At 38.4% G+C, this 13729-nt stretch overlaps 1 protein-coding gene across 11 annotated transcripts in view; it reads right to left on the reverse strand.

Moving 5' to 3' along the window:
• PIP5K1A (phosphatidylinositol-4-phosphate 5-kinase type 1 alpha) overlaps positions 1-13729 on the reverse strand; it is a 37308-nt gene that overhangs the window by 16916 nt on the left and 6663 nt on the right. For 7 of the 11 annotated variants that reach the window (XR_006742598.1, XR_006742597.1, XM_036452800.2 and 4 more), the window contains exons 2-4: positions 8384-8422; positions 3628-3659; positions 1866-1946 (exon numbers count right to left, since the gene is read on the reverse strand). Coding sequence is in view for 8 of the 11 variants with exons in the window: in XM_036452800.2 (XP_036308693.1) it covers positions 1866-1946; positions 3628-3659; positions 8384-8422 (152 nt within the window). In the remaining 3 variants the exon portion in view is untranslated. Of the gene's footprint in view, positions 1-1120; positions 1258-1865; positions 1947-3627; positions 3660-4312; positions 4609-8383; positions 8423-13729 lie in introns of those variants that run through there. The other 4 variants (XM_045587001.1, XM_045587002.1, XM_045587003.1 and 1 more) reach the window with 3 other exon arrangements.

Genomic DNA, 13729 nt, shown 5'->3' on the forward strand with positions numbered 1-13729 from the left:
ACAGTTTTGTTCTACATGATTTTCCTCATCCCTAACTCTCACCAGATATTACTTGTATTTCTACTTAGTCCTCACTGGGCATTAAAACTATAACTAGCGTTTTTAAGTGTCTGCCTCTCTAATTAGACTAGAAACTCACCCTTTGTCTCAATGTTCAGCGTATAAAAAAAAGCTCAATAAATGTCAGTTAACATGGCCCTCAGTACCCATTCCTAGGGATTCAGGTCCCTGATGGAAAATGAGTCAGTCCACCTCTATTACTTGGAACAATGCAATAAAGGCAGAAAAAAGACCCAAGAAAATTTTATATGAGCCAGAAACAGAACTCCAAGAAATCTGCATGCCCTGTATCAGACAGCGTACAGCTGCTAAATGGGAGGTGGAATACTGTCCCTTGGGGAGGCTAGACATCTCTAAATTAGTCCAGAACCGAAGACCTGAGATCCCAAGATGCTTTTCTCCAAGATTTCCCTTCATCAGCTCAATTTTCTATTCTGAGTTAGTACTACTATCTTTCCAATACATTAGAAAGCTCAAAAAGCAGGTATTCTAGGCCCTCTTCACCAGCTGAAACTACATTCTTTAAAAAAACACATGCCCTGACCAGTGTGGCTCAATAGCTTGGAGCTTGGTCCCATACACAGAAAGACTGTGGGTTCGATACCTACAGAAGGCAACTAATCGATGTTTCTCTCTCACTTTGATGTTTATTTCTCCCTCTCTCCTTCCCTCCTTTCATCCCTCTCTCTTCTTCTCGCTCTAAAATCAATAAAAATGTCCTTGGGTTAGGATTAAAAAAATAAAAAAATTAGCAGAGACCAGTTTGGCTCAATGGATAGAGCATCGGCTTGGGGACTGAAGGGTCCCGGGTTCGATTCCAGTCAAGGGCATGTACCTTGGTTGCGGGTATATCCCCAGTAGGGGCTGTGCAAGAGGCAGCTGATCGATGACTCTCTCTCATCGATGTTTCTAACTCTCTATTTCTCTCCCTTCCTCTCTGTACAAAATCAATAAAGTATATTTAAAAAATAAAAAAATAAAAATAAAGTGAAGAAAATCTTTAAAAAAAAACAAACAGAAAAACAAAAACACTTAAGAAGAAACAAAGGAGAACATCTACCCGCTATCAATCTATATCACCAGGCTGGGTGAGATATGGCCTTGATTTTATGTACATCCAGCACCATAGGAAAGATCGAAAGACTTAAAGAGACATGATTCCACCCAGCTGATGTGACTCAGTGGTTGAGCGTCGACCTATGAACCAGGAGGTCATTGTCAGGGCGCATGCCCCAGGTGTGGGCTCAATCTTCAGTGTAGGGTGTATAGAAGGCAGCCGATCAATGGTTCTCTCTCATTAGTGATGCTTCTATGTCTCTCTCCCACTCCCTTCCTCTCTGAAATCAGTAAAAATATATATATGTATGTATGTGTGTGTGTGTGTGTGTGTGTGTGTGTGTGTGTGTGTATATATATATATATATATATATATATATATATATATATATTTTTTTTTTTTTTTTTTTTTTTTTTTTTTTTTTAAGATAAACATGGTTTCCTGAAGCAAAAGAAGAATGACATTCGGGGCTTGAAATTTTATACCTAACAAGGAAACCCAGTTTCTTCAGCTCAGTGAAATAGCAACCACCACCAGATATGTCCCTGAACAACATTCTCATTTAGTCATACCTATACAGGCGAAAGATATCTCACTTCACCCTTTGTGAAGTAAACTCTAAAGTCCACGTTGTATAATAGCTATTGTGCAAAGACTTAGGACATCAAGAAACGGGACAGAATAAGAAGAGCGAGGGCATAGGACTCTCCCTTCCTGGAGGAAGATGAAAGGCTACGCCCAGACACACCTTTTTATACGTCGTCTCTCCTGAGGAATCAACACCTCTGTGGCCTATTTTCTTGATGGACGTGCCAGGGGTATAAGACACCTAGAAAAAGAGTCAAGATTAATAAATAATTCCCACATAATACACCAAACAGCTACCATGATGACAAACCAAAGTATTCAACATACCCTTTATAGGTTATGAACATTTATAAAATCTTCAGAAGATCTACCCTATGCAAACACAGCTATAGTGTTGCTGCCTGGGGAATTAACTGGCTGAAAGAACAGAGGGGCCCATAGTTCACCTTTGGTCCTCAGAATACAACATAGAAAGTGAAAATGAGTGTAATTAAAGAAAAGTGGAAACAGGAGTTCAAAAAAGCAAGACAGATTACAAGTAGGGTTCCACAGTTCGTTTTTCCCCCACCAGATTCCTTTCAGAAATTACTACCCCTCTAACCTTCAACCCAATCTGAATACTAACTGCTCAAACTGAATTTACCATGAGAAATTATCTTGCCACTGGCAAATGCAAGTACTGAGAAGCAGGAATGAAAAGGCTGAGGCAATTAAGATGCTCCTCTGAGACAGCATATGGGCCTCAGTGCCTTGAAGAGGTTCCTGAGAACATAATAAGCCTTTGTTTTCCACCCATCTATCAGCCCCTGAAATAAGGAAGAGGTAAAACCAGTAGAGCAGAGCCTAGAAGGCTATTTCCCACAGCCAAAATGACAGCACAACTGACAGGAAGGTATTCTTCATGATGTCAATACTAATTAAATTAATAAGCCAGAAGGCCAAAAGGCTACTGAAAATAAGATGTCACGATCTTCGACTTGATATTCAAGTTCTACTTCCTGCTAATGTAAGGCTCTTAGTGCTAGAAAACCATCTATATACAACCTCACGGTTTTTAGAAGATATTCTAAGAGAAAAGCCTAAAATCCCAGGACAAAAGGGCCCACATTCTGAAGCCTCGTCATACAGCCCAGGAGAGAGGCAAGAGGGCTGAGAAGCAAGTTAAGCAAATGGAAAATATTCTGCACAGAAACAAAATGTAAAAAATTTAGCTTCTGTATGGTTACACAAAGATATTCAAATTCACTGAAGCTGTGCGACCAGAGGCAGTAACAGGAAAAAAAGAAAAAGAAAAAAGAGAGAGTGAGTGAGTAGGCTTTAGTGTTGGATTGTTTGGGTTTGAATCCTACACTTATCAATCCCACTTATTAACTATGTGACTTTGGGCAAGTTACAGAACATCTAATCCTCATTTTCTTCATAGGTAAGACATGAATTACAGTACTTCTCTCATAGAAATTTTCAAGATTACAGGTCACTTAGGTACATTATTTACTTTTTGGTACATTAAAAATGTATTAAATTGCCCAGATGATGTGGCTCAGAGGTACAGCGTCAATCCATGTACCAGGAGGTTACCGGATAGAGCACACGCCCGGGCATACAGGAGGAAGCTGATCAATAATTCTCTCTCATCATTGAATTTTTCTCTCTCCCTCTCCCTTCCTCTCTGAAATCGTGTGTGTGTGTATGAATCGAACAATGAATGCACAAATAAGTAGAACAAAGTGATCCCCCTTCTTCTCTCTTTACAATTTATAAAAAATTAAAATAAACTTCAACAAAAATAATTGTATAATTCCTAGCTCACAAAACATATATAAGAAACCTGTCTAGCTCCTAAGACTTAAATGGGGGAAATAAAGATGTCAAAATCAGGTATCCTTCTGGTTTTAGAACCAATATATCAATAAGAAATTTACCTCAGATGGCATGGCTCTCTTGTTCCCAGAAGCTGTTAAAAAATAAAATAAACAAAACACAATTATAAGTGTGTACACACACACACTCAAGACACCTTTATCTTGCACACTGAAACAATCAGCGTTTGAGTCAAATTAAAACCTAACAAAGAGCTCCTGCCTCTTGCTCTGATACCTTTTGGACAGAGATTTTAAAAGTCCCTTCCTCTTTCTCCCTAATATTCACAGCGTCCTTGAGTACATTCCATTCCTGTTCTAGTCTCTTTTCTTACTCAAGTGTTCATATTTTCTCTGGGAAATAGACATGTTCTTGATACATTACCCATCAGAGTCAGAGGGTCTCATTTGACACCATGGCTGAAAGAGAAGGGGCGTAAGAGACCCAAGACTAATTGGAAAGTCTGGGGATTAATAATTTTTCCTATAGAACTAAAAGGGTGAGAACTTTTAGAGCACATCTATGGTGATTTACTCCTCTCTAATTATTTCAGCACTTCGGAAAGAACTGATCTGTGAAGAAAGAGGCTAAGGATGAGAAAATGCAAAATCAAAATACAGTAATGAAAAAGCATTCAGTGCAAGCAGAAACAGATTCTGCATCCCTACAGCCTCGTCTTCATTTTTGCTGTAAATTCAACAGGGAGTTGTTAGCATTTACTTACTAAAGTAAGTTTTACTTACTAAATATTTAATCAGTGCAAGTATGTGTGCAGTTAAATCTCATTATTATTTGACTTTTATCCATTTAATTTTAGAAAAGATTTCAAGAATAAGTATGTTCATAAAGTGAAAAAAGACTATCTATAGAAAAATGTACTCTGATTAAGTCAATTCTTCAGGGTTTGCCATCCCCATAACCTTCATCCATGATCACATCAGAAATACATCATCACTCAGGAAGGCAGACCTTCCTTCCCTTTTCATATTGGAGAATGTTGCCCTTTATCTTCATAGATTACTGATTATCACATCAATCTAGCTCTAAAGAATTCAAAAGGAATAAAGATTAGCCACATTAAAGATAATTAAAAAGAGTCCAAACGAGATGAATCTTCAATAACATAAAACCTGAGTAGAAAGACCCTAGTTTTAGTCCATATATAAAGATTAATGGTGAGGCAGCAACAGCGAACACATGCAATCAGCTAAAGCCCTAATTATAATTGTTTAAGACAAATGGTCAAGCGCCCTGAGAACTTCAGAATATAGCTGGACTCAGAGAGGTTAGAACAGTTCCTAGTAGCACAGACCACGTATTTCTGGTAACAATAGGCAGACCAGCAAAATTTCCTTCCCCATAGTGAACCAGAATGGCAAAAAATTAGGAACAAGATAGTTTTCATTTATCTTCCCAAAAAGGGGGCAAGGGAAATGACACTTAGTTGTGAGGGAGACATACTGCATAAAATAACCCCAAAAAAATGGGAGGAAAAAAAGTAAGTGCCCAATAACCTACATCTTTTGTAGAATGCTTCATCTTCAATAATGCTGACTTCAGCTGAGTGAAAGATTAGGCAAATTAGGACTGGAACCCCTAAGCTAAAGCCAGAAAGACTTAGATTTATAATTAAAACTCTACTGACTTACTACAAAATTTAAGGTGTCTACCAACAAAAACAATAGTCAAACCTTTTATATTTTCAATCTTTTAGCCAAGTGCAAGTCAACATGCTGAACTATTTAAAAATTCAAAGACCTAAGTTCAAAACCTTGTTATATCAGGCAAATTGCTCTATTTAACTAAAAGAAAGGAAACCTAAAATGGGTTATATAAAGATTAGATAAGCTACATTCAAAGTACTTTATGGAGTACTTTATGGACTGTGAAGTGCTAAGCAAATATGTTGCCAGATGTGATTTCTAATGCAAGAGCAAAGTTGAGTCCATAGTAAGATTTAATGTTCAATTACCTAGACCATCATAAAATTTTAATTAGCATTTCAAAGTACGCCCCCCTGCCCCCCCACACCCTCCTGAAAGTACACACACATAACTATGGAATCAGTGATTCTCAATGAGGAAACCAGAATACTTTCAGTTGTGAAGACAAACACTGATTCTGGACTCTTTGATCAGTACCTGGCCAAGCCTTCCACTTTTCCCCCCAAGGAAGGGGTTTGGAAGAACCAAGAAAAGCCAATATGGCTGAAACTGGTTTGGTTCAATGGAAGTACAAACAGAAATTGTTTTTGTATTATACAGAATTCCATTCATGTCCATAGTTTATTTCCTTTACGACTATGGGACTCCTCCTTATTAACAGGCCCTGGACCAAGAAGCACTGTAAACAACTAGCTAATTTTGCTCTACTGGAAGCAAAAAATAAAGACCTAAAGAACCAACAGTGTACTCACTTTGGGATTTAAAAAAAAAAATTTTTTTAACTCTAGCCTGGGTATGTTCAGTCTGGCTAAAATCTATAGCTGTTCATGAAAGTTGATTTTTAAATAGAACAAGTTGAGAATGTAGTTTTTTGAGCCACCAAGTGAAACTATTGTCCATTTTCAAGCTAACAAGTCAATAACCATTTATTATATATTAAGAAAAAAATCATTCAGAAAGGGCCTTTATGATTTTTAGTCTAATTTTTAAAAAATAAAAAATAAATAAAAGCGGCCGAAACCGGTTTGGCTCAATGGATAGAGCGTCGGCTTGGGGACTGAAGGGTCCTGGGTTTGATTCCAGTCAAGGGCATGTACCTTGGTTGCGGGCATATCCCCAGTGGGGTGTGTGCAAGAGGCAGCTGATCGATGACTCTCTCTCATCGATGTTTCTAACTCTCTATCTCTCTCCCTTCCTCTCTGTAAAAAATCAATAAAAAATATATTTTAAAAATAATAAATAAATAAATAAATAAATAAATGCGGAGCGTAAGGATGTGCTCAAAACCAGAGAGCAAAGATGATGACCAGGTCAAAACTGGAATCCACATTCCTAAACCCCAATTCTTTTTTCTAAGCCATCTTTTTTTCATTTCCTGGTGAACTTGAGTACAGGAGGAACAAGAAAGCACCTAGAGCAAGAAAGCACCTAGAGAACTAGAATGCTCTAACAAATTAAATACATCTCAGAATTACTAATGGACAAGAAGACATATTTTCTTCCTTTGAGGTACCCCTTTCCCTTGGGACAAGAAAAACCTATTTTTCACATTCCCTGATAGGGAATTAAGAGCACAGTCCTCCTCCTTCAGTTCTTCTCAAGTAGGTTAACAATAACAATACTGTTCTTCTGGGATAGTCATGTCATTAGCACAAAAAGATCTCACTTCTCTTAGATTATCCTTGTTCTGAGCCACACAATGGCAGTGTTCTAAGAGGAGCAAATCTGTCTTTCAAGTCTGATACTTGAAAGAGCAGCCTCATACATATTAAGGTCCTCACTAGTAGTACAAAGTACTTGTCTTTGCAGTAAGACCTCAACAACTTTAACAGAGAGGGTGGGGGAAGCTCCTTCCATTTCAGATTAGTTTTCCTCTTGCTGTATGAGGGACCTTAGCTTGCTCTGATTAAAAGCATAAGGCTTATGATTATTGAATTTGCAATGAACAAAAAGAGGGCATCTGATAGGCAAACTCTGTTGTTTGTTTAGTTTCAGGGATCTTGGAATTTACTGTAGAATCAGTTACCAATCCTTGGCATAAATTCACATTAAAGCTTAAAAAAATATTTCCTGAAAGAATGATTAATAACTCCACATATTATGCAACAGGAGGTCAGAATTTTGTTGCCTTTTTAAGGAGAGTGAAAGTCAGAAGGAGAAGTTCCCTTCTGTACTAGTCTCTCCTTCACTAAGGACTACTGGTTCAGTCAGTACTCATTCAACAACAAATATTTAATTTGGTTTAAAGTCAAGTTAGTTTGCACAGACTTTCCAATTAGCGAGGGAGCAATTATAGCATAGAGGGGAGGATTGTGGACTCTGAAATCAGAACACCTAGTTTTGCTAGGTATGAATACGAGATCCACTCTTTACTACTAGGTAGCCTTGGACAAGTTTATTAAAACTCTCTGGGCCTGGTAACCTTATCTATAAAGTGGGGAAATAATAACATGTACCTCATAGGACTGTTATGAGAATTAAAATAAGTCATGTATAGCACATAACATATACTCTATAAATATAAGCAATTATTATCATTGTGAATTATGAAACCCCATCTACATGATAGGAAGAGTCAGGGCAAATGAGAGGTGCAACATAGGGAAAAGAAAAAGAATTGAGACTCATTTACTGCCCAGCTGGTGTGGCTCAGTGGTTGAGCATCGACCCATGAACCAGGAGGTCACAGTTTGATTCCCAGTAGGGGCTGGGTTTCAGGCTTGATCCCATGTGGGGCATGCAGAAGGCAGCCAATCCATGATTCTCTCTCATCACTGGTATATCTATCTATCTCTATCTCTTCCCCTCCCTCTCTAAAGTCAATAAATATGTTTTTAAAGAGAAAAAAAAAAGAGACTCATTTACTAAAACAAAAGGAAATTAAGTTATGGGAAGATTTTGAGGGAGACAAAAAGTTAGGGAGTTGACTGGTTCACATTATACTGTGAATCTAGGAGAAATATATTTCTCTGTTAAGAGCAGCTTTTTTTAGAGAGGGCAAGTAAATTAATTATGTTTATAAGAAATAGCCTTCTCAGAAGACCATGCACCACCACTACAAAAAATCTGCAATTGTTATGGGGAAGAGCGGTTGATTGGCTGCTAGTTACTGCGGAGCTCATGCTTCTTCAGCACAGATACACATCAGATCTACCTCTCTTACTGCTGACCCCACAGCACAGAAAGTGGCAACCTAAATGAGGAAAAACAGAAAATTATCACTTATTTCTAGGATTGTACTTACTTACAGCAGAGTAAGAATATCTTTTTGAAAACTCTAATGCTTAAAATTATGAACAGGATCTGGCCTGATCCCCAACACCATACTGTGAAATGTGAGATGATTTTTTTGTAGTTAAGTACTAATAAATGTCTAAAAAAAACAATAGAAAAATAAGTTCTGGCAAAAAAATTCCAGGAGTGGTCACAAAACTTGTAACCCAAATCATTTCTCTCTGGAGTATTTTAGATTGGCAACAAATTTTGCAGGCTTCTGATCTTTTAAGAAAGAATAGTAGCCCTTGCTGTTTTTGCTCAATAGTTAAAGAGCATCAGCCCTCCAACCAAAGGGTCACAGGTTCAAGTACCAGTCAAGGGTGTGTACCTCACTGCAGGTTCCCCAGCCCTGGTAGGGGCACTACAGGAAGCAACCAACAGATGTCTCTCTCATTTGATATCTCCCTCCCTGCCTCCCTGTCTCCCTCCCTTCCCTTCCTCCCACCTCCTTTCCACTTTCTCTAGAAATCAATAGAAAAAATATCCTCTGGTGAAACAACAATAACAAAAGACTATGCATACATTTTACTTGAGGATCTTCCTTTCATTCTTAGAGGACAATCTGGCAATATCTAGGCAAATAGTCTTAAAAACAAAAATGTATAAATTGACCTAGAAGTGGGAATTTATCCTAAGGAAACAGTCAAGTGGACAAAGATGGATATACAAAGATATCTAATGCAGCACTGTATATAATAACTGTAATTGGAAAGATACCATAATTGGAAAGATTCTAAATGAACAGGGGATTCGTGATATAAATAGTGGTGAAATCATAAAATGGAATAGTATATAACCATTATTTTATTGTATACTTATAGATAACGATGTCATAATAAGTTGTGGGAAAAGGTAAAACAAAAATTATGTAGTACCATATTTTGAAAACATACTTATCTACAAATTCACATGTACTTACAGACATAAAAAAAGGTCCAGAAGAGCATATACCAAAATGTTAAGATATGACTATCTAGGAGCATAGGCTTGCGAACTGAAAGGTCCAGCCTCAATTCCGGTCAAGGGCATGTACCTTGGTTGCAGGCACATCCCCAGTAGAGGGTGTGCAGGAGGCAGCTGATCGATGTTTCTCTCTCATCGATGTTTCTAGCTCTCTGTCGCTCTCCCCTACTCTCTATAAAAAAATCAATAAAATATATAAAATAAAAAAATAAAATATGACTATCTTGGATAGTGGGGTTAGGTTAATTTTGTAAATTTAAATTTTCTCTTCTATGTAAATTTTCTACACAGGTGGCTTTATTATATTCTCTTTACTTCATCACCCATTTTTCCCAGTAAATCACAGCTCAACAGTCCCGCACATACAGACTCACATCACTCCCTGCCCGACACATTAACTCAAGCTCATTACAATTACATTACACTGCTGCAGAGACAGACTAGAAGGAAAAGGTGAAGAGAAAATACTTCAAATGCTGCTAACAATCCCAAGCTACAAATAAGCATGGTTGTTTTTTTTTAAATGTTTTCTTTAAAAGGGCAATAAATGTTTTAGAAAAAAAAATTTTTTTTTAATTATTTTAAAAGCATGACTCCTTAGCCCTGGCCAGTATAGCTCAGGTCGTTCTGTGTCCCAATACACTGAAAAGTTGCAGGTTCAACTCCCAGTCAGGGCATATACCTAGGCTGTGGGTTTGATCCCCAGTTGGGGGGCATATGGGAGACAACTGACTAATGTTTGATGTTTCTTTTTCTTTCTACCCCTTCCTTCCCTCCCTCTCTCCCTCTTCTCCCCTCTCTAAAGATCAATGAACATATCCTTGGGTGAGGATTTTTTAAAAAGCATGTCTCCTATATACACACCTTCTCCACTACATATTACGTTTAGATGCCTATTCAACCTGAAACAAACCCATATCAGCATATATGAGGTTCCTTCTGAGGTTTATTTTTTATATCCTTCAAGAATATAATTTCTCCTATAAAACAGGGATAAGGGATACCTAATTTTAACATATCTCCTGATGGCAAGACTTAAAAAATACCAAAGATCTAGCCTTTAAGTTATGAAATCTTTTTTTTTTAATATATTTTATTGATTTTGTACAGAGAGGAAGGGAGAGAGATAGAGAGCTAGAAACATCGATGAGAGAGAGTCATCGATCAGCTGCCTCCTGCACACCCCCCACCGGGGATATGCCCGCAACCAAGGTACATGCCCTTGACCGGAATCAAACCCGGGTCCCTTCAGTCCCCAAGCCGACGCTCTATCCATTGAGCCAAACTGGTCTCGGCAAGTTATGAAATCTTTAATGTTGCTAAAGTAATTTCAAAATAACTGGACCAGTCAAGTGCCAAAGTGGAAACCAATAAACTCTTTGTTAAAATAAAAAGATATCATGTCAGAAAATTTTTCTGAGTAATCCAGGCCTAATCTTAAGGAAGCACTCCATGCTGGTCCTCGGCCTAACCCTCAATTGTGTTTATGGTGAAAAGGCACTGGAGAGCCTGGTTGCCAGTTACTACTTAAAACATCTCTGTGGTTCTCCATAAATTTGCTTGCTACTTCTAAACCGCTGGAGACTAGATCCAAAAGGTAGAAGAGAAAAACCATCAATATGATTCTGCAAAATGTGAAAAAGGAAAACTTCAGAGGGAAGAATAAGTTGGGAATGAGAGATCATTGAAACAAAGGTCTTTTCAGAGAGTAAATAGCTCCAAAAAGAGAGTCCCCCACCCAGTGTGTGGAACAAAACAGAGTTGGCCTTAATACCAGAGCCTCTCCCAGCACTTTCAGAGCAGAAATATTTCCGTCAGAGATGAGATGACATCATCCACCAGATGAGAAACTAAGAGGCAGTACGTGACTGACTTCAGTGTTTGAGTACACATATAAATTGGGGACACTACAGGCTGGCCGGATGTGCATTCCTCAGACAACTGGAATTGTACCTGCACAGGTCACAGAGTAGCAGTCTTAGACACCCAACTCAATGACCTACCAATACTTCTACATAAACATGTCAATAATTTCTACATCGAGCACAAAGAGACAAGCAGGCTTTTCAGAAGCAAAATTTTAATTCTTTGGGGATTGTCTTGGTTGCTAAGATTGAGACACACACACACACACACACACACACGGAAGTTTAACTACTGTATATTCTAGCAAGTAGGAGACACAACATATTCTGCAAATTAAAATACTGAGAAATCGTCTAAAATGTCAGCCTGCCTCATGAGAAGTATTGCTGAGCACACAACTATAAGAGATAATGTTGTTGTTTTTTAAAGTACTATTGCTATACCCTCAATAAGGACTGAGCCAAGCCAATTAAGAATTCAAGCCACACTGCCCTGGCCAGTTTGGCTCAGTGCATAGAGCGTTCACCTGTGGACTGAAAGGTCCCGGGTTAGATTCCAGTCAAGAGCACAAGGGCTCAATCCCCCATAGGGGGCGTGTGGGAGTCAGCCAATCAGTGATTCCTTCTCATCACTGATGTTTCTGTCTCCCTCTCCCTTCCTTCTCTGAAATATATATATATATATATATGGAGAGAGGGAGAGAGAGAGAGAGAGAGAGAGAGAGAGAGAGAGAGAGGGAGGGAGGGAGGGAGGGAGGGAGGGAGGGAGGGAGGGGGAGAGGGGGAGGGAGGGAGGGAGGGAGGGAGGGAGGGAGGGAGAGAGAGAGAGAGAGAGAGAGAGAGAGAGAGAGAGAGAGAGAAACCAAGCCACATCTCAGAGGAAAGTAAATTTTGCTTCCTAGCAAAGGTCAATTTTTCCTAAGGATCTTCTAGGGAAAAGTCAGAAAGGCAAGGATGTTCCTAGAAACTAAAAGCTGGAAAGCAGTTCAATCTACCAGTCCTGCAGTCACCTTGTATAAGAGCCAACTAAGTAGTGAGAAATGAGCCACAAGTTTATTAATACAGCCTTAATACAAGATCTATGAAATGAGTAACAATCCTCTGAACTTTAGTTTTCTCATTGGAAAAATGAGGTTATAGTATCTGTTTTCCTCTAATAAAAAATGTTTGCTTCTCCTTCCACAAGGCAAATTTTATGGCTCTCAGGTCTCAAAATGTATCTCTTGGCACAAATTTTGGCTGAAAATATGAAAAAAAAAAAAAAAAAAAAAATCAAAGTCCTTCTTTAAAAGACCAAAGTCTTGCCCTAACCAGTTTGGCTCAGTGGACAGAGCGTCGGCCTACAGGCTCAAGGGTCCCAGGTTCAATTCTGGTCAAGGGCATGTACCTTGGTTGCAGGCACATACCCAGAAGGGAGTGTGCAGGAGGCAGCTGATCAATGTTTCTCTCTCATCGATGTTTCTAACGCTCTATACCTCTCCCTTACTCTCTGTAAAAAATCAATTATTGAATAAATATATATTTTTTTAAAAGACCAATCTCTTGGATAGGTCACTTGTGATAGAGAGGTATCTGAGATTGCTGACAGACTGCCACCTCCTAATTCTATTTCCAAACCTGGCTCTATCTTGAAAAAAAAGAAACACACACACACACACACACACACACACACACACACGTCTTGCTGAATTAGAATGTACATGTTTCAGCAGAGAAAGTCTAACTTTAATAATATAATGAACATTAATTGCCCCCAAAATGCACCCATCTCCCCGCTCCGCCAATTCAAGGAAATCATCTGCCACCCCTTTTCAACAGATTCTTATCAATGAAAACTTAAGTTTCCCAGGCTTGTTTACTTGTGCACAGGTAATCTAATACACTCTACCCTAGTTAATTATATGTATATCCTAAAAAATAAACAAAACAAAAAAACTCTTCCCATTCTCTCCCAGCTTCTCATACTTACCTTCCTTTAGCCTAATCAACATCTCTGAACCTTTGGGGCAGTGTTTATTCTGGATTAATTCCATATTGTCCTGGACAGTGTGGCTCAGTATTTACAGCATCTGTCTGTACACAGCAGAATTGAGGGATTGAGTGGTTGAGTGTCAACCTATGACCCAGGAGGTCATGGTTCGATTCCCGACCAGGGCACATGCCCAGGTTTCAGGCTTGATCCCCAATGTGGGGTGTGCAAGAGGCAACTGGTCAATGATTTTCTCTCATCATTGATGTTTCGATCTCTCCTTCTCCCTTCTTCTCTGAAATCATTAACCATATATATATATATATATATATATATATATATATATATATATATTTTTTTTTTTTTTTTTTTTTTTTTTTTACAGTGTAAAATTTTTGTATTTAGAATTAGGCAGCTGGACTCAGTT

This window comes from Pipistrellus kuhlii, unplaced genomic scaffold (genome assembly GCF_014108245.1).
Source record: "Pipistrellus kuhlii isolate mPipKuh1 unplaced genomic scaffold, mPipKuh1.p scaffold_m20_p_24, whole genome shotgun sequence".
Lineage (NCBI taxonomy): Eukaryota > Metazoa > Chordata > Mammalia > Chiroptera > Vespertilionidae > Pipistrellus > Pipistrellus kuhlii.